Source organism: Tribolium madens, unplaced genomic scaffold (assembly GCF_015345945.1).
Source record: "Tribolium madens isolate multiple individuals breed KSU strain unplaced genomic scaffold, Tmad_KSU_1.1 Scaffold_97;HRSCAF=244;Tcas5.2_LG3a, whole genome shotgun sequence".
Classification (NCBI taxonomy): domain Eukaryota; kingdom Metazoa; phylum Arthropoda; class Insecta; order Coleoptera; family Tenebrionidae; genus Tribolium; species Tribolium madens.
Window position 1 is genome coordinate 9843709 of NW_025401069.1, and position 27901 is coordinate 9871609.

At 32.1% G+C, this 27901-nt stretch overlaps 2 protein-coding genes across 3 annotated transcripts in view; both read right to left on the minus strand.

Annotated features, from left to right (window-relative positions):
- Positions 1 to 8452, minus strand: part of LOC123015158 (caskin-1) — a 109398-nt gene extending 100946 nt beyond the window's left edge. The window contains exon 1 of the mRNA XM_044414689.1: positions 8094 to 8452. The gene's annotated coding sequence lies outside the window, so the exon portion shown is untranslated. The remainder of the gene's footprint in view (positions 1 to 8093) is intronic.
- A 3137-nt stretch (positions 8453 to 11589) lies between these two features.
- LOC123014650 (phosphatidylinositol-binding clathrin assembly protein LAP-like) lies at positions 11590 to 27629 on the minus strand. Of its 2 annotated transcripts, XM_044413862.1 has the most exons (13): positions 27336 to 27629; positions 18038 to 18180; positions 17563 to 17638; positions 17123 to 17143; positions 16827 to 16929; positions 16568 to 16776; positions 16409 to 16515; positions 16225 to 16358; positions 15742 to 16160; positions 15602 to 15697; positions 12731 to 12935; positions 12505 to 12682; positions 11590 to 12459 (listed from the first exon to the last, which is right to left on the minus strand). In XM_044413862.1, exons 1-13 carry the CDS (start codon positions 27475 to 27477, stop codon positions 12349 to 12351), a joined length of 1944 nt encoding a protein of 647 aa, XP_044269797.1. In that variant the 5' UTR covers positions 27478 to 27629; the 3' UTR covers positions 11590 to 12348. The 2 variants fall into 2 exon arrangements, with proteins under 2 accessions (XP_044269797.1, XP_044269798.1); XM_044413863.1 differs by lacking the exon at positions 17123 to 17143.
- Between the last annotated feature and the right edge of the window lie 272 nt (positions 27630 to 27901).

Below are 27901 nucleotides of genomic sequence, written 5' to 3' on the forward strand. Positions count from 1 at the left end.
GAGTAAGTAACAAGTCGTGTTTATTTTCTGAAACCACTTTGTACCATATTTTATGAATATTAAGAAGTTGCGAAAAGTAGTTGTGATTACAATATATCAGCATGGGTTAGGTCGCCTAATCTATATTTTGTGCGAAAAATTTACATAAGAGATAAAATAAACAAAACAACAAAGCTAATGGTAATAAAGGAAGTTTATTTTATCTTGTTGGTATAACACAACAATAAATAATGGTTATCGTATCATAATATTCAAAATACAAAATTTACAAAAAGAAATAAATAATTTAAGCAAAAAACGCTTCGATTTCATACTTTTTGTGTGTAAAACATAAAAAAATATTTTTTTTATGATCGTTTACAGAAATTTTGTATTGTTTGAATCACAGAGGTTCGTTTTTAAACAATACAAAAAATAATAACGTGTATGTAAATTAGATTATCCCGCTCGTTATAACTAATTTATACGGTTTTCAGATATTAAATAAAATCCCAGCTAAAAACCGCGAAAAGCCATTTAGAAATAATTATTATACAATTCAGAGCTGGAATTGCATTACTAATGATCGTAGTTCACATGGTAATCTGTAATGAAATTGAGGTGTGTAACATTACAGATTTAATAAAATGTTGTTACACACAGGAAAAACACTATTGAATAAATTGAAATATTTTTGTAGGAACTGACTTTATAAAAAATCTTCTTGATATACTATAAAAAATAAGAGCGCCCCAGCACGAGCTACAAAATGGAGCATAACGACATATTGATTATCATGACAAGAAGTTTAGTGTTTAGACCCTGGAGAAAATTGGGTATAATGGTAAGCTCTAAGCCCCTGAAAAAATCTGGGAAGGTGGAAAACAACCGCTGTCTTGAAAAATTGCTTAAAACAGTGAATCCTTGATTGGTGCTTATTATCCTTGTAATTTTGCCAACGTCGAAGCATTTCGGGTCCTTAGAGGCGAGCTTATCAATATTCAACCTTACATGCATAAATCACATTAAAAGCTCTTCTCGTCGGCAGATTAGTACATAAGACTTATCTGATTCAGGAAAGTTTTTGCAATTCAAAACAAAGGCTATGCAAACAGCACCTAATGAGCCAAGATGCAGTTGCAAATTATTGCACTCTCCCTAAAACGCCTAATTAATAACACAAACCAAAGTCGCTGCAATAAAAATCCCAAATGGCCAATTAACTCCAGGCTTTTTCTCGTTCTTTTCAACATTTCCAATAAGAAAGGTCAGAAATCAACTTCAAAATCAATTATTTATCGGATTTGAAGGAATTATTAATGGCGTAATTAAATTATCTCTTCTGGGAAGAGATAAATCGATGCGTGTCACTACTAATTGTTAAAGATCAAAGTGGATGTAAAACATCTCGCAACAGTCATCGGTGGCACTAAATATTTATTATTATTAATATTGTTATTACAAGCAGATGGTGGATGTTTAGAGAGGATCCTCTCGGGCCTTGGTAGCACTTGAAGACAGATGGATGTTATGTCAGATACAGAGTTATAAAACTGTAAGTAGACTTTTATATATCAGAGGACGGCACGAGTTGAGGTCAAAGGCCGCGCTGCATTTCATGATGCAAGCAACTCGGTTCTAAATGAAGCTATCAAACACCCAAGAAATAACGATCGGGTTTTATGAAATACATGTTCCATAATTCATCGTTTTTTTCAATTTTACTTCAACAGTGAAAAATGATTAAAAATATATTGCCGGATGGTGTAAATGTTACTGAACTCGATACGTTCCGGGGCTGTCAATGTTTCTTTTGCGATAGCGAGTGGATTGCAGGAATTGGCTCCAGGCGCAAAGCGAGTGTTCATTGCACAATTTTCAGCGCATTTTGTGAAAAATGAACATTATTTCTGCTTACATTAATTGAAAGCACAAATGGATTTCAAAAAAACTAGCAACACACGGGATAATTTTAGCTCGAATCCAATTAACTTTTTTTTAATTTCCGGACAAAATAAAAAGAAAAATACTGCATGCAGCCCTTTTCCACTACTACTTTATTGCTTAAAGTGGTATTTCATTTAATTTTTATCCATTAAGTTTGATAAAATCGAAATAACATAAATTTCCTTTTACAAATTATCCGTTAAAACAACTGCATAAGTGAGTTTAATTACGTTTTGTTGACTTATACATTTGTTAATGACAAGGAAATAAATTAATTGATTTATAATTCATGAACAAAACGAGTTTGTGCAAGAACAGTTTGTATTGTTACAATATAATTGAGATTATAAATTACATCGTTACGTAAATCCGCAACATTATGACTTTAACTAACAATTAACTGATTAATTGGCAGAAAAAGACACAGTACTGCATCAAAAACAATAACAGTTCTCTCGTATACTACAAAGTAATAAAAGAAGGCAAATTTCACAGAGGAAATTACTCAACATTTCCTAAAAATTTTAACCACGTAAGAATTAGATGTCCTATCCTGGAAGAAAAGCATGAAACCTTAAAAAACATATCGTACACATTCTTTCGTCTAAAAGATAAAAAATAAATAAAAATTTGCTGTCCTAAGTGTTCAAATGCTCAAATTTGCGAAATATTCATGTTGAAAGCAAAAAGTATTTATCAAAGCAGCAGGAATGTTGTTACCTTTAAGTGCTAAATAAAATAAACCTTTTTTTCATTTTATTACCTCACTATAATAATAATAATATTGACAATCATCAGCACAGCACAATCTAAACATTATCTGAAGTAATTCACATTACATGATCTTTCATACCTCGCCGAAAGCATAAAGCTATGGTCATTAAACACTTAACAACTTTCTGTTGATCATAGTCTTTTGAAAAATAATTATACTTTTGTGCCGTGTAAACCATCTGATATTTAACAATAACCATAATGGTTATGATTATGAATTTTTAACCCCTGTGGTTATAGGCTAATCAATGTCAAAAAAAGACGAGTCGTAGCAGATTACTTACACAYTTTGTAAATTATGAAACACCAGGTGAAGCCAATCCGACTCAATCTACGACGGGATTTTTCAAAACTATTGAAATTAATTTATTTAAAATGCCACAATAATATATGGAGCTAATAATTTTGTTATTGCTTGACGCTTAACAATTATTTCTGTAAATACCGATTGGGTACGGCTGATTTACAACCCATATAGTTTTTAAAATGTTTAAATAATTAAATATTTAATATTTATGAGACTATAAAATAGGCGCTAAAATTAATTAAATCAATACAATAAAACGCAGAACGGTTACTCGCACCTCAAGCGTTATGGACTGAAATCGCATTTTTGATGTTAACTCTTGTTATTTAAAATTTTAATCCGATCTGGCAGTTTTTCGTGTGTTTTCTTAGGATAAACAAATCCCAAAGTGTATGTCTGGAATAATTCCGCCCGAATGAACATTCACCAATCTGCAACGAGCGGATATGGAAATAAATGGAAATTCCGAAGTTTAATACAATTTCTTTGTGACGATGATGGATTTAATGGAGAAATCTGAAATAATTCATCAGTCATCGCAAAGTGTATTGAAATAAGACTTTAGGCAAACAAAGACCCTTCCAGAGGCGGGCCTCAATTCCAAGGGATTATTCCAACGAACGTCCAACATTTGTCATTTTCTGTTCTAATTAAAACAACGTCGGTGGAAACGTGCTCATCTAATGGAAGGTTCGCCTCTGGAAGTTGCGAATGGGCCGCAACAGTTTGTCGTTTTGCTTGTAAACATTACAGAATAATTGATGCCGAGCCTTAAAGGGGAATAATGGACGAGTTGAAGTTGCGGTTAAATTGCAGTTGTTGCCTGCTGGACGCATTTGTTTCCACTTCCAAACAAATGCTCGGGGTTGAAATAGGACGTTGGTTCGGGAAAAGGTACACATAATTTAACATCTCATATTTAGATATTTCCCAAAATTTCAAACAAAGTTAGAGGAATAATTGTGACAACTGGGTACAAATGCTAATCTGTTGTCAAAACTTTGACCTGATACTCGTGGTAAATAAATGCAAAATCATCGTTATACAGCTCTTTTTAAGTAAATTTGCATTGTTGCCGACAATTACATTATGGTAACACAATAAGTTACTCGTAATTTGGGCAAATAAAAGTATTTAAAAAAATAAGTGGCTACAATTTATTATACACATTTTTCAATTTTAATTCTTTTGCTTACATATCTAAGCTTTTATGCAACTAAAAGTATTACCATTAAAATTTTAAGTAGGTACAAGGATAAATCACTGTATCCTCGCACTTTTTTTAATTTGTTTTTGAAAAAGACATGAAGATCTAGATTATGTTCTTGTGTTTTTATTAAATTTTCATAGTTTGAAAATATTACGGGTGCGTGAATTTACAAAAAGTTGTCTTAGCTTGGCATTTGCGTTCGCTTCAGATAGTTTACTTAACAGGAAATCAAATAAAAAAAAATCAATAATAACGTAGTACTATTTGATTTAAAATTTCCCGGTATTTTTTGTACAGAAGGTACAATAATAAAAGTGGTTACATTTCGATTCACCCTCGTAGAGGGAGTAAATGATAAAAGCATTAGAGCTTTTTTATGGTAAAGGGAATATTTTTGATTTTTCTAAGATGCTACAAGTAAATATTGCAATTTTTCTCAAAAATGAAAAATTTTAATGTTGGACCAAATAAGATTTTTTGCATTTTCATTAGATACATTAGATTTTTTAGAATATTATCTATTATTGTGATGATGTTGTTGGACGGTTGAGATATTCAGACTGAGAATTAAACCTTTTAAAATTGAAAATCACGACTTATATGACTAAAATGTGCGCTAATATTATAATATTATTATTATATTACTATAGTAAATTCCCACATTTAAACCATTTTTCTTATAAACTTGACTCTCTTTGTTTATCTTTCTACTGACCCAACAACAAGTCCACGTCAAGAAAAACATTTCGGGTATGAATGTCATTCCGTTCCGTTTTCGTTGCGTAGACATTATTTTGGGTCATATTAAAAATTATTAAAAATTTTGTAAAAAAAATTAAATTAAGTTTGTGAATGTTGGAGACCAAACGACTTACACAAGACTAATCAAATTCTCTGAGCTACTTTGTTATTTTGAGAACAAATTGCTTGCCTTTACTACCCTAGTCTCTTTGTCTAAATTCTTGTCCTGAATAAAGCTTTACATCTCCAATATCACTAACGCCGTTTCCATTCCTCGGCAATTTTCTTTTCACAGCATTGATAATGTAAAGATCGTCGAAATTTTGTTGGTATTGAACGATTATTACGACACTAAATGCAATTACGGCTTTATCCTCTTTATTGCCCCGAGTCCAGTTTACGACTTTAATCAGGATATTTTTACGTCGTGATCGTGTGTACTGTACGTAATTGTCTCATTTCATAGGTGGCTCGTTCAAAAGTAGGCGTTCGAGGCAGTTTTGCGGTGCTTACGGAAGCTTGATTTTAATTTTAAATCTCTGTCCCTCGAGCATCAATTAATTGGATATTTATTGCTCCTTCAGCACCTTCTATAGCAGCTTGTTACTGTTGTTGCGTATAATTTTAACACGATATGAAGATGCTTTTTCTGCCATTTCCTTAAATGATATGTGATCTAGATTTAATGGAATTGCATCCTTACAAAGTGCTCGCTTCGGACAAGAAACTCGAGATCCGCAATTTGTTAAGTATGTAAATGGAGGATAGGTACAACCAGAGGACGTGCTACACATTCTGTTAATCTTTGAATTGATTGAAACACTTCTTCAGAATTTCTGCAGAAAAAGATACAACTATTCGGGTTACACGAGTCCGGGATCAAGGTTACTGACATTTTAATATTTTTATTAACAATTGATTTATTAAAAATTGAAGCTAGATATTTCTTTGTGTCCCCTGACAATGCCTAATAAAATACTCAAGATGTCACAATATGAGCTACAACTGCAAAGGTGGAACTTGATATATTCCAATATATCTTCTCAAAGTTCTGTTTAGCATTGTAAAATTTTTTATGATGGATCACGTATTCATTCATTGACAATTCGTTTCAAAATTGCAGATATCAGTGTGTAATTTAGCACCTGCGAGACAATACGCTGTTGGTAAGAATGATGGACTTTAATATTCATCTTGAGGCACACCTCACCGTCTCGACCAATTTTTTTTTTGGTTTACGAGAAAATATTTTAATATTGKTTGAGTTACAAATGTGTGTCGCCTAAATTTGGACTCGAAAACAGAAACTTCGTTTAACTTTTTTACACATAACAGAGATTTAATGCACGTAAAACTTTATGACGTTGTTGATTACATCGTGTTTTACTGACGCCCGAGATAATAGCAAATGAGATAAGGTGTGCTGGAAAAGAATTAAGCTTTATTTGCACCAGTATTAAATAGAGTAAGAACTTGTGTGACTAATGGACACTATGTATAATATCACCGGTAGATAAATGACTTGATTTATAGTTCAAAAGGTCATATTTATTTTTCACTTTGAAARTGTATGAGAAACGTACGGAAACTTACAATAGCTCGTTCTATATAAGGCTGAAAGGCAATTTATTTTATGTAAGCATTTATTGCTTTACCTATCTTTGATGGATATCTAAGCAAGTTAGAATCTTTCACATTCCTTTCAGTTTTATGAAGAGCATACAAGATGTTGATGTGACGTTGATATTGTGCAGGAGCTCAACTCACAGCGAAAATTACTAAATTTATGACTCTTTAAAGTAAACAATTTAGATACAAGAAAGACAAAAACTGAATAATAATTTTTGCAATGCAGACGCAGCGAAATGAAAGCGAAAAAATGTTGTAAATTCCCAGTGAATAATGTCTGCAATAATCATAAATATTGTTTTTTCGATTGTGGAGTCATTTATTGTATTAATTTTGTAAAATACCCTTGGGTTATTGGTATTCGAAAGGTAATTTCAGTGGTTATTTATGACGGTGTAAAAAGCTGATCGATATCTCTATTATAAAAATTCAACAAAGAACAAAAAACTTCTGCACTTTTCCTAATAAGTAGTAACACCAAGAAAAGACACATTTTTAATGTCTAAATAGATTTCTTTAGAAAGTAATAATAGTGAAGATAATATAGATCATAGCTAAATATAACATTTTCTAATAAACCATTAATTAAACAAAAAACAAAGTTCTGGATTTTATATATTATAATAATCATTTCGACACAAAAAATAGTAAATAAATATTTGTTTATTCGGCCACTGTGGTACCCTTTTTTCCCATTTAATTGTTTAATTAAATGATCCATTAAACATTCTCTAAAAAGTGCTGTTTTAATTTAACTTTGGTCATAGCTTTGGTCCAATGAATGAAATATGAGCCACAAAAGCTTTTACCTTTGTTTAAAGTGTTTTATTCATAACTTTGATTGATACAATTTCAGTTTCACAGTCACAAATGAATTTCTAACAACGTGAAGAACGGGAAGAATTGGAGTACAGGAAACAACATGTAATGAAATAGCATGTAATTATGTATTACCTACCTCACATTACCTTGCAATAATTGTAATTTGATTCTATCATTAACGTTACAAGAAATCTGATATGAACGTGACCTTAACGTCAAGCCTAACACAACTTTTAATAAAATAAAAATTAAAACAAAGAAAACATTATGTGAGAATGAAATATTTGCATAAAGATTAAATTATCGAACTAGTTTGAGTAGGAAATGTTATTTTAATGGTCTTTTATTCAATAAAAAATGAAATGGGATCTGAAAGCAGTTTAATAGTAAAATTAAAATTATTAAAGCTAGACTACGTGACTACATTATCAAGTTAACCCCACATAATAATTAAGTTATCAGTCAATACTGGAATAAAAATGATTTGCGGGGCAATGTGCAGGAATGTTCAATACATGCCTTCAATTAATAAATTATTCAGAAATTTATAATCGAATATCAGCACAACAATGGAGAAATAACAATTTACTGGAATGGAGCTGATAAGAGTTGGTTGTTTATGATGTATGCGAGGGACACCCAAAGCGGCATTAATTGCCCCGTTTGCAAAATCAAAGTACTCACCTGTAGAATTTCGGCGTCAACAAATCAATTCTTGATCCGTCCCAATGTTAAATAAAACCAAAGTAAAACAGTCATTTATCCTCTGCGCCTTGAACGAATTTATTGTTTAGTCATTACTGGGGACCTTGAGGGCGTAATGAGTCCTTATTAAGTAAAGTAAGTCAAACGCCGAAGGGCCGAGTTAGGGTTCAATCCCCTTGCCGTCGTAATGTAAGCATGACATAACTGTTCCATATCTCCATTCAAATTTGGGCACGAAAACACTCGCCAAGCACATTTCGGCACCGTCCTGCGAAGGAAAGTCCGGGTGAATTCCGGGAGCGTTTCCGGCGCCTCACTCACTAACACAGTTTTACGTTTCGTTTTCGTAATATATAACGTACAATTATTAGTTGAACTGTTCGGTGTATGTAGTACAGACTTGTGTCAGACTGTTATATCGATTAGGCGTCGCGACGAGAGCGCCGGTCGCTAGGGTGCAGTGTTGAAAGAGACGGAGCGTCGCGGTGCCACAATGCTGGCTCGGAATCGCTTCGGGAGTGATTTAAGTTATTAACTTCCAGACGCTGATTCCGGATGGTCATCATCGCTTACGACTAGCCGACTTAAAAGCTCTCGAACAGACCATGAAATGAGATACTTTGACGGGGGGAAGCAGCTCTTGTTCAGGAACAAAACGAAATTATTGAAAAGCTCTTTTTAAAATAAGCTTTGATCTCAGCTCGAGCAGGTGTATTCAAAGTTTTCAATGGAAGAAAAGGAGCTGGATGACAGACAGCAAGGTTAGAGATGATGGTGATTAAAAATCAGAGTTTTTGCATTTTAAGGGGGCGCTTTGGCAGTGTTTTGTACAAAAAAAAACTAAAAGCGGAAAAGAAAAATTTTATTCGAAAGTTCAAAACAATCATTTTCATCATTAAGTGTTAAACTTATTTCACTATAAAACTCGTTTCAAATTCACGGAACAGTTTAATAATTTTGTAATCATAATAAAGGTTTAAAGTTTGCACATTTGACCCTATTTATAATACATCATAAAGCTGCTCTACGAAGTTTAAGACATCCAGTATGTTCATCTCTGTAAAAAATCATTTTATTGTTTCCTATACTAGGTAAGCTTTCTGAAATATTATTTTATTTTTCTAATTTTTTTTAACAAGTGTTTTTTGTTGTGTGATAAACTTTGTTATTATTGAAGTTCAATTTAAAGTTTAAGAGTAGAATGTCCCTTAAAAAACTATGTACATTTTTCCAATATTTGCAGTTCAAAACATAAAAATTCATACATACCTAAATACATACATAAATTAATAAAACAAATATTCAAAAAACAATACCAATCCCAAAATTAAACCCTTTAAACGTCTTTTAAATCCGTTTGATGGCAATAATTAAAACAAAATAATTATTTAATTAAACAAATCGTTGGATTATTTTCATCCGAATATTCCGAATTTATTGTGTCTGTCAAACGATGTATTTGAAGATTTTGAACAATACTTAAAGCAAAACTTTTAACATTGGAGTTAATTTTGGAATTAATTCAGATTAAACAAGAAAATTGTGAAGAAATGTTAGGAAGTAACACAAATAAAAAATATTTTTCTTTTTCTTACCCAATTTAGTTTGAGTATATTTTATTTTACAATAGTAGTATTTCAGTAAGTGCTACGCATCTCCAAACTAAAACAAATAGAACAGTTTAATTTGAAGAGATGTACCTAGCGTCCACGGTATAATATTAAAGAAAATAGTTTAGCAGTGTTGGTAGCAAATATTTATTATTATGTCAAAATTTTCGCCTGAATGCAATTTCGAAATGTTTATTATCAAAATTAGAAAAATTACGTTGTTGTTACAAAATAATTTTCTTATATCTGCAATAATTATATAATTCGCAAGCTTAGTAGGTACCTACTTTTTTTACATTTTTTACTTTTTTATACGTATAAACATTTCTTTAATAAAAATATTTAATATTTTGGAAGTATGTTTAGTTTAAATAAAAACTGGTAATGTATTTCATATAGTGGATTTACCTTAATTAGCAAAAAATATCTATTTAAAAATTAACGTGACTTAGGCCGGGTTTCTGGTACGATTTTATTTTTAACTTTTATCGGTTGCAGAGAATGGGTATAGAAACAAACACCAGTGAAATTAGGATCACTATCTTAGAAACTGGGCCCTAGGCTCCCTTTTGGCCTATTCATATACTTTTTTAATAAATATACTCTTTTTTAAGTAGCCTCCTCAGTAGATATAGAAAAATATCAGACAGTTAAATAAATATAAAAATTATAAAATGTAATGTAACACCGAATTGAATAAAAATCTTGGTAAGGATAATTATTAACGATATTCGATCTATAATACATTATTACATTGCAAGAATCATGTCAGGAACACGATATGAACAAAATTTTTATAATATTCTTTTTCAGAAAAAAAAAAAATTTAAACCCACTGTTCACTTAAACCTTTTTCCTCTGTTTTTCCAAATAAAATAACGTTATCAGGAGCATGTCTATACTTATTCAGAAAATGTCACATAAAATAAATTACAACACAAGTTTTCAGAAAACATCTATAAAAGTTATATTGAAAATTGTATTGTTCGCAATATATCATGTTTTATTAAAACTAATATAATTTCAAACCCGAACAAGCAGCAATTTTATAAAATAAGTGTCATAGTTATTTTATAGAATAAACAATTAAAAAAAGAATTTCGTTATTCACTTCAGTTAAAGTTTCATTTAATTTAGTGTAGATAGTTAAATCTGCATTATTCATCAAAGATTAAAAGACTTTTAAATAGGGTTCTTAGCCGCATTATCGTTGTTCAGTAATATAGTAAAAACCATATATCTCCACAGTGTTATTACATATATCCTTATTATCCAAATTATTTAAATGTCTTATTTATTTTACTCACTATTTACTATCTTTGTTTTCCCCATCTCAAATTCGCTTTTACTTATTAAAAAAGCATTCGTAGCTAAAAATGTTTTAATGATTTTGCTTCAAGCACATAAAGACGCTTACACTGATCTCCACGTTATCCCTCCCCAATCCCCGGATCCTCCACTTACAGTAAGAAACAATATATTGCGGCTACTCACCACGGTAATCCCCTCTACAAATAAGTACCTACTTTTGTCTTGCAACCTCGTCCTAAAGAACAATTAAAGCTTATCCTTTCTCCGAGCGCCTAAAGTTTGAAAGTCCTTTTAATGACACCCTTCATGAAACCATTTAAACAGGGTGGGAAGGCATTACATTCAATTGCATTCTTGAAAGGAATTGCAAGGGAGCTTGTACACGAATGTTGCAGTGATTGCAAATTAAAATGCACTCAACATTTCGCAAAAGTGGAGTGAGTCATACTTGAATGGAAGCTTGGAGGCGGTAATGAGAAGTTATATTATTACTACTTTTACGAGCGAAGGGTTGTGGATGTCTAATGAAACAAATTAATTTACGTTTTTGCAACATTTCAAGGGAGGCTGCGTGTAGTTATTGATCAAGTTTTCGATAATACAGTTTATTACACATTAAAATTAACAAAATGTGTAGTATACAGAAGCAGTATTAGATACATTAATAAGTAAATATAGAGTACTTTGTGAAATACATTGTATTTGTGAGTACATATCTGGAAATCTTATATACACAATCTTAACAAATCCTCATTGAAACAAATCTTAAAGGAAACAACAATGTGTACTTAAAGTGCTGAAGATTTGTGCAAAATACAATTCATAAAAATTACATGGCAATTCTTTAACACCTACTTAAAAATATACAGTCATTTTGAAATCCAATGTTGCAGAGCTACCAACATTGAAAAAGTTTATTGTCTCTCTTAGTCCCAAGTAGCGCAGTGAGGGCGTGACCCCCACAAAATGATCAACACTTTTATCACTACCTGCGCAACGTTTGATAAAACTTTAATTGAACTGATTCATCACGTTTAGAGACCTACAACAATTTTAGAATATTTATCAATTAACATATACGTGAACGCAATTCACTACGATATGGACAGATTGACATTTTACGTATACACTAACAATAATTTAATTAACATAAATATTGATAACAAAAAATTTCAAACCACTACAGAAGCCGTTATAAAAAAATTATAGATATGAAAAATCATCACATTTCGTAATAATTGGATATGTACATAATTATACTATTATTGTACCCTTGATTGTAACACTTGAAATTTATTTACAACGATGGCATTTCAATGGAAAAGTAGCGACTGTTGGCCCATCTGACTTGCCGGATTTGGGACCACTCCCAAAGGACTCATCTGTGGAATCATCGCTGGACTTGTTACAATCGGACGCATCCCCTAAAACAGGAATAAAAATCAAACTTTTAAAATTTTGCTTCTTACCATCATGGGCGGCAATTGTGGGTACATCTGAGGCTGTAGAGTGGTTTGCATGCTGAGTGGTGGACTCGACATTGACTGATTCATGGGTTTATACCCGGCACCGGTGGTCGCGGACATCGGCTGAGGGGTCCAGTTGTTAGTTTTCGATCCGTTTTTCGGCGAATTCCATTGCACACCCCTAAAGCGCACTTAAATATTAAAGGAGACGACAAATACGCAAACTTACTTTATGGGCGCTGTTCGACTGTTAATTGTGAGATTCTCCGCTAATGACGCAAGACTGGACTCCAAGTCACCTGTCAGTAACGCTCCCGTCTGTGTGTTGTTGTTCGTATTATTATTATTGTTGTTGTTGTTAGTGACAGGAGATGTGGTTGTCTGACCGGCTGACACGGGCTGCAGGACCCCGCCGAGAGCATCAAAACCTGTGCCTGAAACAAAACCGAAATATTTCTCCTTGCGAAAGGAACATAGCTACAGTAATGACAGATATTATTAAAGGTTCATGGGAAAACAATTTAAAAATAATCTACTGTTATGTCAAGAGTTGTAAAATTTTTCCCATGTACCCACTTGCGTATGAGACTAATCATAAAATGCATGCATTAAGAAAATTATAAATAATTGCTTTATTTACAAGTTTAAACGTTAAAAATGACTAATATCAAGTGGTAGATGAATCTAGCATATATTTTATAGTAACCTTGAAACTAAAAATAGAAACAATATAATTGCTGTACTTTATAAAAATATAATTTGACTGTATTTTATTTAGTATTACTCATATTCATGGATGTTTATTTCGATCGAAAACAAAAAAAGACTAACCAATTTTCTAATAAAGTAAAAATTAAAAATATTCAAAAAAATTAAGAACAAAACAAAAAAATCTTACCTGTAGTATTTTATATTACTAATTATTAATTTTGTAACATCCTTCCGATTACATTGGTGGTTCATTATTATTTATATCAAAGTACTTTTAAAGCTAATTGTATTGTGATGTAAAAAAACAACCATTCAATAAAATAGTTCATATTAGCAGTGTTTTATACATATGTTTTTTGTTTTTTAAGTAAAATTAAACTTAGATAAAACAGTTAAAAACAATCTTTTTTGATCATATAAGTAGTACTAATTCTAAGGAGGTAGAATCGATTTTAAAAATGTTTAGGTATTAACAAAAAAAATGTCCCTTAACCCTATTGCCAAAACTATACACACTCGTAAGTAGGTATTAGAAATTCGAAATTTTATTTAAAAAAAAACAACAAAAAAATACACATTTGCATTTTGAAAAATCCAATTATAAAGCGGAAAAGTGTGTGTGTGGAAAAATCGAAAAATGTCATCATTAAATCAGAAAAAAAAACTTGGGAATGACACCTTCCCTTTTTTTGAATGTATATCTTGCTCTTTCGCTATCAGTGACATTATTTTGCCTTTCATTAGTTTTCATATATGGTTAATTTTAAAAACACAATTTTAAAAAATCGTAGAAACACACTTTCTATCTTGGCCTGTTCCACACCCATTTCAGAAAGTCCCTATGTTGCCACATTGACATTACCTTCTTCGTCTTATTATTATTAAATACTAAAAAACCCATTAGAAACACAGAGATCTATATCTAGATGCAAATTAAGTCATTATAAGTAAAACGCATACACGCATATAGCAATTCCATTGTGATTTCTTCCGACATTTTTTAACACAATAAAGCTGTGACCTTTGAAATGATTTCAGGTGGCGCTTAAGTGACAAACAATCTTGTTGCAACAGATATTTGGCCTCAATACTGTTCATAAACTTCTAATTTAAATTAAGGGGAAAATCAGGACGAGACCAAAATTAAAAAATAAGAAGTCAATTAATAGATGTAAATTATTAAAGTCGACAAACTTTACTTTCAGATTAAATTGCCTTATAATTGAAAAAGTGTATGTGAAATAATGTCCTAGATTTCCAAAATCTAGTAAATTTCAGTTTAGAAACTCAAATTTAGACTATACCAACATAACAAAAGTAAACCTCATTTCACATATTTTACTGTTTCTACCAATTCATCATCTAGAAACATTACGGTACCTAAATCCTGTTTAATATTACTCCCATTTGTTACGTTATGACACATCATTTCAATAGAACTCCCAAGTACTCTAATTTATAACAATCCCCTTAGTCATTATTCATCAAATTCAAACATTTCCAAGAACACGAGCTTCAATCGTGAGTTATTTATTTAGTACAACAGACAATTGTTTACATAATCTTCGATCGAAAACTCTTCAATCTTTTTTTTATTGTTTGTTTTCATTTAAGTAAGTATTCTACTTACGTCATTCATTTTTTCTCCCACAAGTTATTAAATTTAATATTAATGTTTATGGTAAGTTTTAACGGATGTTTGGAAATGTATATTCCGTTGGAAACATGCAAAATTCGTTTTATTATTTCTTGGCAATGCTCTACACCCAAACACCTACATTTCAACATGAAACCAGAATCATGAATGAAATTTCAAAAAACAGTAATTTTTCAAGTCCAAATGAATCAAGCAAAAACAAAACARACTCATACAACAACACATTTAAATCACCTGCCATCTTATAACCATCTATTACGTGTGAAACTACGGACAGTCCATCAGTAGCAGTGAACACAGAGGGTATTTTATTGTCAGTGGTGTGGCGGTTAATCTCGAGGGTAATTAACAAGAATGACAAAATCAATCAAACGGGTTTGGTTTCGATATCTTTCTGAAAGTAACTCAAAACATTTTGGATCGGATTCGGATCGGGAGAACCGACATCAAGAAGGAGAGGAGGCTCAGAGTCCTCCACCAGGAAAGGATTGAAGGATTTAGTCTCTTCGGCAGCTTGCGAAAAACATAAAAGCGATTGTTAGTCATGTTAAATGCACAATTAAAAGATTATGATTAGGAGTTGGRAAAAAATCAAGACTTGTCTTGCATTTTTCCCATTTTAATCGGTGTATAAGCACAGTATTTCTCGTGTACATGTAATTGTGCAACGATACATGCTCTCAATCATCACAAAGTGGCCGCTGTACACAGAAAAATCGCCAAAAGACTTACTTTTCGGTTCGGCATTTCCAAAAACCGATGCGAAATTATTTTCCGAAACGAAGGCTCCATTAGAGACGACTGGACTCGGTGGTTGGGCTACAAATGCTATAAAACAGTTAAAACACCCTCAAATATCCCCAAATCGTTACCATTTCCGTTCGCCATCCAAATATTGTTAGGTTGAATGAAGGGCGCAGTATTGACTGGCTGGGGTTGAGCAAAGGCGTCTGCGAAAGGATTAGACAACTGTAACAAATCATCGGAAGTTCTAGCAGGAGCTGAAATCGGTTCGGCGGCAAACAAATCAATTTCGGAAGCCGACTGTGGAGTAGTTTTGCTCGACGTCGAAGACGAATTGTTCAAAAATGGATTGGGACCAGCTGGTGGCGAATTTACTTTTGATTTGAACTGATTCATCGCGGCTTCTTCTTCAGCTAAGATTTGAAGTTTGAGATTTTCGTCGATGCCGTTGGCCGGAGTGTCGAAACGGCCGTTGGCAACGACGTTGCCGAAAGCATTACTGGTTGAAGATAAAGCGGAAACGCCCGATTTGACGTTTTTCTGATTGCTGCAAAGAAAACCATAAGATTTTTTCTTCGGTCAGCTCATTTAAAAATAGTTTAGTCACCGACCTTGTCGATTGAGACGAATTCGTCTGGGAATTCTTCTTGCCTTCAAGATGATTCAGATGTTGCTCAAGGGCATCTAACAAACTGCTGGGAGCTTTAGTGAGGTCAGGTATGTCCCCTTTATCAATACCGACATTCTGTAAAAATTCGTTTAGTATTCAACCAACGCCATTAATCGTCGACTTACTTCAGCAACTTTCAAAAATTCGGCCACTTTATCCATTCGAATGAGGAACTTTTTGTAAATATCCAAAGCCTCTTTGCATTGCTTTTTATTCATATCGAAGAATTTTTCTACAATTGTCCTTTATAACCACCGGATTTGACCGATGAGAAAGTTACTTACCTAATAAGTTAATAATACCATCATTATAGCATGCGAAAAGTCTTATAAGATCCTTGAACAACAACATAAAACACATATTAATGACACCATTGGTAAGGTCGTTCGCTGAACAATCAAACTCCAAAAGAGCATCCAACTGATTTTGCAAAACAGGTAAAGTTTTTAAAAGCTTGTCAGCATTCATAGTTCTCAACATGCCATCGTCTTTCCTACAAGAAAAATACTACTAATTGCATAAAAAATAAATGCGGTAACGTACCCTCTTTTCACTTTGCAAAAATCGAAGGCAACGGTTCTGTAAGACAGCGCTTTTTCGTTTAAATATCTGGCATACCGTCTGATAAAAGGTGACATGTCGTAACCTAAGAAAAAGATTCGGTTTAATATAAGTTCAACAAATAAAAAAGAGTGAAAAAGTGGCAAAAGTTTATTCTAAATTAAATTCATTCATCACAAGAAAGTCAGTGTAAATTCAAATTTGCTCAAGAGAAAGCGACACAAGAAGATAATCCCAGACACAAGAAGCAACCACTCCACATCAATCTCAATACTTACCAGTCCTAACATTTAGAATTCCTTGAGAACAAACAAAAATGAAAGTTAATATCTTTGAGAATCATTGTCGTCGATAAGTAAATGTGTTAAGGATGATGTAAGGTGTTTAATGATTTTACTAGATGAACAGGTAGCTTGTGACGCTGTCCTTAAAATAAATTAAATAATAAGAAAATATATTATATATCCTTTAGTAACTTTTAAATACATATAGAAATTAGAAATGCTTCGTTTCATAAAAAAGTGAAAATTTAACCAATTATGCTTCATTGGGTTATTTTATGACAGTGTTACCAGCTACTTGGCGATGCTTTTGCAATAATATTTAAAACCCTCGACTTGCGTTAATCATGAGTAGCGAGAGTAATGTTATTGAGTCTCGCGTGCAGAAAAATAAAGAGGGTGTGCGTTGGTAATTCATTAAGGATCAATAAACTCACCTTGAACACCACTTTTATCAAGAAAATTGCTCAGTTGAAACGTGCTGTTACTYGATGCCAAATATTGTGTAAATCTCTGGAAAAAAAATWATGTGTGAACAGCYAATTTTAATTGTCTTCTATTAAATTCATTGCTAAAGCTGCGTGAAAATTATTACTTAAAAAATATTTCAAGATTTGCTCTAGGTCGCTTTACTTTCTAACAAATTCTTTGCATAATACCAGTGCAGTGCAGAGCGAAAGATATTTCCAACCAGCAGAATCGATGAATTCCTTGAAGTTTGTACTTTTGATTTGAAAATAGCATAAATAAATAAATTACGTTCATCGCACTGTGTACAGTGACTCACATCCGTTGCTTAGTATGCAGACTTGTTATATCATGAAATTATGAATTTGAAATTACTTTTAAAAATTAGAGGAAAACAAAACGGTTTTGCTCCAGTTGTTACGTTTTGTTATTCAAAATACTTACTTCGTTTCCGTAACACATCATGTGATGAACTGTGATGAGAGCTTTATATACAACCACCCAATTTGTGTTTTGTGACCGTTCGATGAGAAGATTTGCTAATTGCGGGATTGAGACATTTGGTTCGTTAGTGCAGTGAAGTAAATCTGAAATGAAAAGAAAAAATTCGCATCAGAATTACGTTTTTGCGATTAATAATGGCCAAGCATGAAATCAAAGTGCATTCATTATTACCGCTTTTAACATTTCACGAATCAAAAAATAACATGATCGGTACTTGTTATTACAGTGCAATAAACTTGATAACAAAAAATATACTCAATGATAAATTCATAGAATTCATACTAGAAATTCTTTTCAAGTGAATGAATCGATGATTATTTATGTTTTTTTTTTTCAATTTATCGCAGATAAACCATTGATAAGTACGACATTTTATGTTTGTATTTCAAGCAATTAAAACAATCCACGAGGGAGGACATTGTAATGAGGTTACCATAAATTGACATTGAATACAAGAGATTACTGTTTCCCGGCTGGGTGAACATGTACCAATGATAACTCGTAAATCGCAATCAAGTGCCATAAAGTTGCGTATCGCAATGTTTATGGGGGACCTCCCAATTGGAGATATTTTATACTATCTGCAATGAGTGGACAAATTCTGCAGATAATTTATAAAAAATAGAACAAATCCAGAATTGTTTTACATTAAATTTGATTTAACTTTTTTTGCTATCGAAATAGATATACCAGGTGTAACAAAAATAAATACGAGTAATGACTATTATTCATCAAGATAAAGTGTCGAAAACGAGCAGAATGCGTGCTTTAGTATCATCTGAGTGAAATCCATTATATGCGAGTAAAATACTATATTTTTTCCAGGATTATTAAATATTTTTTAATTTTGGCTGGATTTTTAATATTGAAGAAGTTGATGTTTCAATTTGTTAAAAAATCAGTGCAATGCAAATTAGTTTTTTGATTTTTTTGTTTAATGATTGAATTTTTCGCGATGTGTTGAAACTGACGGATGTGACCTACACTGATATAACAAACGACAATTAACAATCGTCTGGGTCAATCTACGAGTCAAGTTTCATTTTTCGCTCGCTGAACTCAAGTTTGTGCACTTTTAAAATGATGCTAAATAAGTCTCACGGTCAGGCAAGACTTAATAACTAGAAAGTGGGTAAATATTTATAATAAACTGACAGTAAATTTAACGGGGTTATTGAAATGTAATGAACACAAAAACTGCTAATTCTCACAATTTGCACTTTCCGCAAAACATGATTAAAATTATATTCTAATTAGCCTTTAATCGCCCAAAGAAACAAATTCGTCTTCATCAGCGGATGCTGAAATAGAGAAATTCTTTATCACTTCCATCCATTGTTCGACCCCCTGTGAAAAACTTTCTATTACGTCAAAATTCTATTTTCAAATAATCTAAACTGGTTTAAAAGCGCAAATATATTGTTTCCAGCTCGTTACTAACTGACGCAAAAAAGTTTATTGTTTGTAACCCATTAACAGCGCACGTAAATCTTAACATGTCAAAAACCTACCACTATAAAAATTTTAATACAGAAACGTGCAAATGCAATTTAGTATTTCAGTATATTTTCATCCATGCGTAAACGTAATTGAAACACATTCCATTTCAGGTTTCGTAAAAATAAAACGAGGGGTTTTGTTTTTTCCGAATTTTCCAAGCCACAAATTACAAATTTATTGCACAGGTCAAAAGTTAAATAATGAAGAGGTAAAATGTACGTGGCAATGGTTGTGTGTCGAAAATCGAAATCCATTTGATTACTCCAATTGAAGTGGAAAAATTCATGTAACAGAAAAGGAATGAATTCGAGCCACATGCAAAAGATCCTGTTAAAAACATGATAATTTGGAATAAACAAGCCTGCATTTGAGTGATAACAAATAAATGATAATTTTAATATCACAATGGGACCGGAATACTCCCCCAAAACTGATTGTTTATGACAATTACAAAATGAAATTAAACCGGTAAAAAAGTGGGCGTCCTAAACTCCCCATACATCTTGATAAAAAATACCAGGCAATTTCGTGTCAAATCGCTGCTTAGTCAACTTGTTGACCTACACGTTGGATGTGTTGTTAACCTTTCTTAAAAAATATTCTCTTGTATGTTCCAGCGTTCTACTCGCGGAGGTAGGTGTTTGAACCTTCAAGGTTCCGTTCTTCGGCCAGAGTAGACTCTATTTGGCGAATCGTTTCTCAAAAACAAGACAATTCCGAAAGTTGTCGACTACTCGTTTCATAACGAGAATATGTTTGTCGACGCTGATTTAACAAATCGTTGCGCAATTTATTACGAAATATTTGTCCCATATTATAACGCCGAGTTGCATTTGCAGCGGTCCTCTCGAACCCAATTAGCTTGTAATTAATATTAATTGTCGGTTCGAATACCACGATCTTCGTTTCGCTATTGTATGCAGTCGTTGAAAGGTAAAAGTGGCGAGAGTGAGAACATTCTTATGCAACACTGCTTTGATCTTCCTTGTGACCAAGTGGGTTGTCTTGAATTTTGATCGGAGTTCCCTTTCGTTTGAAATTTTTCGCACGTGGGCAAAAAGGTGGCATTTATTAAACGTAACTAGACCACGAATGAAACTCGACCACAAAATACGAATTGCAACAAATTGAGGCTGGAATCAACTTAACGAGATAAATGAGGTGACATTTTTACTCGTTTTGCATAAATGTCAATCTCTGCTGCAATTAACGTGAGATCAACATCTCTTTCCTTAATTAGGGAGCAATTTTCGCATCAAATCCACTTAAAATGTGATATTAAGCGAACTTGAACTGCTAACTGGAATCGATAAGAATAGAACAGCAAAGTAAATATTTACTAAAATTTCTTTGGCTTTTCCCAGATTCCTGCAAACGTATCTTACTTCATTGCAAATCTTTCCCAAGTTCAAGTCTAGTCACTCATTATGACTAAAGAAATGGTTGTTGAGTCATCGACTGGCCCCTGCGACACGCCAAGCTGTTATCATGCAAAATACTATTTTTTCAACACAAATTCACAATGCAAAAAATGTATATTCAATTTACTTGGCTTAAAACTGCTTTGTTTCATGAAATTTTGTAAAACTCGGCAAGTTTGCATAATCTCTGTTTGAAAAGGATTACTCCACAAATTGGAGCTTATGAAAGCTTTGCTAACTTTAGCCTCATCAAATCAATTACGWTGAATAAATGTTTGATAGGCGTAAAAATATCTTCCCATGACTTTCTTTTTTATTTTATATTTGGAATTTAAAAGAATAAAAAGTAKATAATTGATAATTTTAGGATTTAAACCGATTTTATCCATCATTTCGACTCGWGAGCGTCACGAATTCCAGCCATTCACGAAGCTTACCTTCCAGATCACGTTTAGATGATCTCAAGAGTGAAATGATGACTACAAGAAACATTTAATGCAAAAACACCAACGGAATATTCAATTTTGACATAAGTCATTACGATCACGATGTTGTTTCCTCTAACACACCTCAGGAACCACAAACATACAAAAACAAATAATTCCCTATATTTTTTCGAAATACCAGCCATATGTAGTGATAGTGAAACAGGAAATAGCAATGCGGAAATGAGAGTTTCTTCAACCACTTAATACAAACAGAAGTTTTATCATGTTGCTGCATTCTCAAAATTAAAAGCAAAATAAAATATTTGTAAAAATAATTAAGAAAACTGTAAATTTTAAAATGAAAAAAAAAAAACGGGTATAACTATAACTAAACATAGAAACACACTGGGTGAATAAAAAGTATTAAACCAAGCGTTTTTTGCATTACCTTACAAAAAAATGATTAGTGGTGTTTAAACTACAATAAAAATGTGATCGTTTATTTTTCGAAATTTTTTTTAGTTTTCAAGTTTCGCAAAGAATTTTTTTCAAATGGCAACCCATCATGACATTTTTTTAATTAAAAATTATAATCTAAAAATAACCTCTAATTAAATGTTAAATATAATTGTTTTTTAACTAGTAATTTGTTTTATATGTATAAATTGTTAAAGTTGCATTCCCGGCCGCCACAAACATTTTACGAATTTAACCGAAGTGGTCGTTTTAGGCATTTGGTCATAGGGCAAGATTAAAAATGGAAGAAAGTGAGTTCTTTTTTTCCATCCAGAACCACTCCTAAGTACCTACACAAAAAAATCTTAATCTCCAAAGTCCAAATGCATGAAACGACCACATCGGTTGAGTTCGGAAAATCTTCCTGATGAGCTCGGAAAGCAACTTTAACGATTTATTTAAAAAAAAATTAAACAAAAAACAATTTTATTTAATTAGAGGTCATTTTAGCTCATAGCCTTTAATTAAAAAAATTGTCATGGTAAGTTGCCATAATTGTTTTGCTAATTATTCATGAAAAACGATCACATTTTTATAGTTCTTTACATTGCACTAGTTATTTTTTTATGCAAAAAACGCTTGGTTTCATACTTTTTATTCACCCGGTATATACTCGTACATACAGCACTACGGAGTGTCAGTGTCTAGGAAACAAATTAACTATAATTCAATGAAATGTTAATTTCCCACTGCTGTCAAGTGACCCATTTAAATCGTAATACGACAAAGTAAGACAAATATTGAAAAACCGACAAAAAAAATGTAGATGTAAAAAGATTAACAAACAAAAATTTCACTAAAAACAATGTTGACAAGAATATTAAGCAGCACATTGCATTTTTATGTTATACGACTAGTTGTATTTTGTTATTTTTATAACATCTTTCACTCTCTTTGCTACTATTTTAAAGTCTTAATCGTTCAGAAACTAACTTTTTCCCTGATCCACAAATGGTAATCCAAAAATCTAATTTCAAATCCATGGTTTCTAATTTATATTGTCCTTTTTTTTCTTTGCTTTTTTGTATATAAAATCTAGAAAACACTTTTTGCTTAAATAAAATCATATTGTAACTGTTATTATACACTTTGAAGGAGCCTATTTCTTAAAATACGCGAAATTTAAATACATGTTACTGTTTTCTGTGATTATTTAAGAGATCAAATTTATAAGTTTTTGAAACAGTTACGCGTCTTTGTGTACCACTAACTCCAAACAAACACTTCAGATGAAATGGTTGAACTTTCTTAATTGCTAGTAACAAATGTTTTAAGTTATCTTTGTACATGAAAGCTCAATATGAAATTGAAATTTTACGACCTACAAGACCGCTTTCGTTTTTTAACAGGCAACTTGAATATATATTTTTTTGTGGCGATTTAATCTTTATATGAACACCACGGTCACGTCTTGATCTTGTTACRGAGATAATTATTCGCGATGATGGGTGGTTTCTTGCATCGTGTTCACCACCCGCAACCAATTCTTCTAGATTTCCAACATACAACATGCAATCATCGCTTCGTTGCACAAAGTGCACCAAACACCTGCCGACTCCTAGTTTCAACTGTTCAAATATGTGCCCCAATGTTAACCACCTGAACGGATATAACAAAAACAAAACCCTCTGAAATATTCACACGACTTCCTCTTGCATAGCTTAATTAATAAATCAAAGCGACCAGTTTTCTCCTGGCAAAAAGTGAAATTACAACAATCTCAAGTCTGAACTGGCAATTTTTGATTACCACCAGGTGTATTTATAATAGCGGAAAAGGTCTACAAGCGTAATAACGGTTCAAAAACATGCGAAAATCGGTAAATTCTCATTTACGTAACTTTGCACCTAAACACTTCCCATGTCAACTAAAATCATAATTTATTAAAACAGAAACTGGAAAAAAAGTGTAATAGAATACAATTATTTTTAATGACAATGTATTTAGTTGAAAATGTATACCTTTCACTAGCACACAACACCGAAAAAAAGCGTAAAACAAAAATTAAAAGATGTAAATATCTTCCAGGGCAATGACATTAAACAAACGATGGTTAATAGTAGTACTTTTATTTTGTTTACTAAATAAACCAAATATTTTCTCCTGTAAACAGTCGCGGTGACTGTTTTATTCAAAATTCTCCCCTGTGGACCAAAAAATAGACCAAATAGAATATGAAAAAACCAATAACAGACAAACAAATATTTTCAATAATGCCACTTCATTATCATAACATGCACTACACCAAAACTGTAAAAATAATGCCACCTAAAAATAGTTGTAAAAAATCAATATGACCGACCGCCTCTTCTTCGAACTTCTGATTAATTAAAAAAGCCAATATGGAGGCCATATTTGTCATACAAATCGATTTATTTAACTTCAGAGATAATAGGCTTTGTGATAAAAGCCAATTATTTTATTTTTTCTGACGTAGTTATTACGACAAAATTCATTGGAAAATATCGTCGCATCCGCATTTCGTCTATGGGAAGGTGACGGCTGTTTACAAAGATATACTTAAATTTAGAACCACTATAAATACGTTACACGTGAAAATTCACATGTTTGAAGAGTCGCTTTAAAAAAATACATAATCTTAGTTAATTCGCTGGCAAACAACTTAATCAACGGTAGAACTGATAACGAAATGAAGGAAATTACACAAATGTAGAACTTTCACGATACATCATTTAGCGATTTTCGTTATTTACACAATGATTCGGTGTACCTACAACTAATTTGTTTACCAATGAAATAAATTTATCGCAAATCGTTCTTCTTTTTTTCAATTCTTTCTTATTTATCACCTGATAAAGAAATGCAGGTGGAATTAATTGGAAAATGAAATTAGGATTCATTAAAACTTTGCTCAACAGTTTAGTCCCCCTTTGGAATGTTGCGAGTCTTAAACTAATTATTACAGTTAATCGATTTTCAAGCATTGTATCATTTTCTATAGGAACTGAACTTTCCTTTGTTGATGTGTTTTATGGTAAAACTTTGAAATAGAACCGAATTTATTATGTAGATAAGAAATATGAATTAAATCGTTTTTTAAAGATAATGATAGAAAATGCTTCTACTTTTCTTAATAAAAACTCTCATCCTTGATAGCAACAGCGTCAGTCACGTTATTTTTAAAAATAACCAACAGTTTACAAAACTGTTTATCGTCATAATTTTAAAAATGTTGTTTTAACGTAAAATGTGAGGTCATTAGCTTTACAAATTGAAATGTTCACTTTATAATTTGAGGAAAAATTAAAAATACGTTTATCTTTAGACGTGGTTGCTTATTTGTTTATACACAGTAGGAAAAGTGCCAACGAGAGTACATTTATCTTTGTTAATTGTGTACTATAATAATTTTACAAAAACGTTCTTGTTCTTGTGGTACAGGACTGGTTAAATAGCCAAGGTTACTTCAAATGAAAAGTTGATATCTATTACCTGTGTGGCAATTTGTATTTTATAATATCGCAATGTAAATGAATGACTAATCGTCAAGGTGTCACATGGTTTAATTAGGATTCAATGCAAAAAAAATGAATACAATTCCCACAAAACTGTTAAGGTTACCAAAAGTGTTATTTTTTGACTCTCATTTATCAAAAATTGATATTTCAAGATTCTAAATTGTGTCAATATGTATCTTATTTTCAGTAAGAAGTTTTAATCATTTCTGCTCTCTGAATAAAAGCAAATTTAAACTAACTAAAACATTCAAAGATGTGAAGTATTGCTAGAGTGACATTTAAAATTTCTATAAATCAAAATAGTGGTAGTCTTCATTCACGGCCAACAGGTTCACACAATTGACATTTTGGGTGCATAAAGCATTTTCCACAAAGATAATAATAATTAAAGTGAGGTGAGATTAAAAGTTTCTTGTTTATTAATGATTATCGTCGATTGACAAATTAGTTAAAATACTATTTGGCCACTTTTTGCATTTTTATTCGTTTAGGTTTAAACACCATAGAGGCGAAATGACATCTTCCAGTCATTTTTAAAACTTTTCGTAACCTAAATTTGTCATTGTGACATTTTATCTTCCACAGACATACGTTTTAAATTTCTACGCTTGCTTGATAGACAAACTTTTTGATCGCACTGTATTACCATTAGCTATTTTGATATTAATGACAACTGACGTAGTTGCTATGCAAACAAATTATGTTTTTGACATTTGATGGTAACACTCCCCAACCAAGGGATGAAATGACGTATTTTCCCGACCATTAAAAAGAATATTATAGTAATATACTAATATAGTAATAAAAATTTGAAATTTGACTTGTCAAAAAATGCATATTTGCCTAATAATAATTTTATTTTAATGACATTTTTATTTTTTTTCCTGTTGATCTTTAAGAAATAACGTTCACATACACTATTATTTACATCATAGTCCCGTCACAGAATGTTATAAGTTAAACAATTGTCCCAAAAATTTCATGTTTAACATTATTACTATCGTTATTGACAATACAAATAATGACCTAAACCCCAGATTTTTATAATCCACTACAACAAAGTTTGAAGGTTGTGTAAATGAAACAGTGTGGTGTTTTTAAAATGTATTTCTTTTATAACTTAAAATAAACTAAAACTCTTCTTCACCATTTTTATATAAATTTAAAAAAATGTCACACAACAGACATTATTACACATGAGTTAATTCTTAACATACCAATTGATAAAAAAATGTCCCTAGTTAAGAATTAAGTGTTTTGAAATTTTTTATCGTATTTTTAAAATGCTTGTAATATTGACCTTAATGCATGGCAATATCTGTGATATTCTCTCTCTTTTTTAATTTCAGTCACAATTTTTGCCCATAATCATATTTAAAAAACCACTTATTATAATGAATGTAAGGCAAGAAAGGAAACAATTTTTGATCAATTTTTTAGATAAGACATACAATAGAGACATTTTCGTTACTTCAGACAGTACTTTTCCCACAATACTGGCGTTTGGTATGATCCCGTGTCAACTTTTTTGCTTGTTATTAGATTTTTGCTGTTGAGATAAGAATCAGTTATCATTTAAGTATTATCAATCATGTGTCCCCAATAATTACGCACAGATAAAAACATTTTCTTTTCGCCTAGTGAAAAATGAATTTTTGTTGTTCTTTGGTCCGACCTAGGAGTCACTAATTAATCAAAGAACCACCGAAGCACAATATAACAGTATTTTAAGACCCAGCCTAGGTTCCTCCGAGTCCAACACAAGAACCACATTCCAAAGAGCAGGTAAATAATTTCCACTCCTACAGGTGCCTAATAACATCATATCACTCTCTCCGGCGGTTCGCTCCAAGTGCAACAAACTAATCGTCAATTAACCCCCCGAAGCACTTACAATCTAAATGTTTCTTTTTGGGGCCAATCATCTCTTCGGTCGTGGCCTTACAAACGGACTTGGCTAATCCCTGACCGGCTAGACTGTGCTTAGCCGCRAGAAGTCGGTCGTTTATAGTCTGACCAGCCATTCTTCCCGTCATATTGCACTTTTCACTTTATTATAGATGCAAACATAAAGCACTTTACACTTGCACTTTAACGAGGCACACTCGCGGGTCTTTGGACGCACCTTTACCACTTTCTGATCGGCTGAACAACCGACGGGCCGCGGACTGTCACTTACGGATTGCGTCAAACTTGAAGGCAGACCGCGACGTTGCCACATTACCTAGCAACGCATCCACCAATAGGAAACGACGACGGAACTCGGTGGTTAGCGGCGCAGATTTTTGAATTTTTTACCAAATCGTTGAATTTGAAAATAATTCTCATTATTCAGCAAACTGTAATTAAAAAGCTATTATGTAATCCCGTTTCAAAACACTGGATAACCTTGAATTGGGTCAAATATTTATCAGTGAAGGTTAATTAATAAATCAATTTATTAAAATAAATCTACTTTGC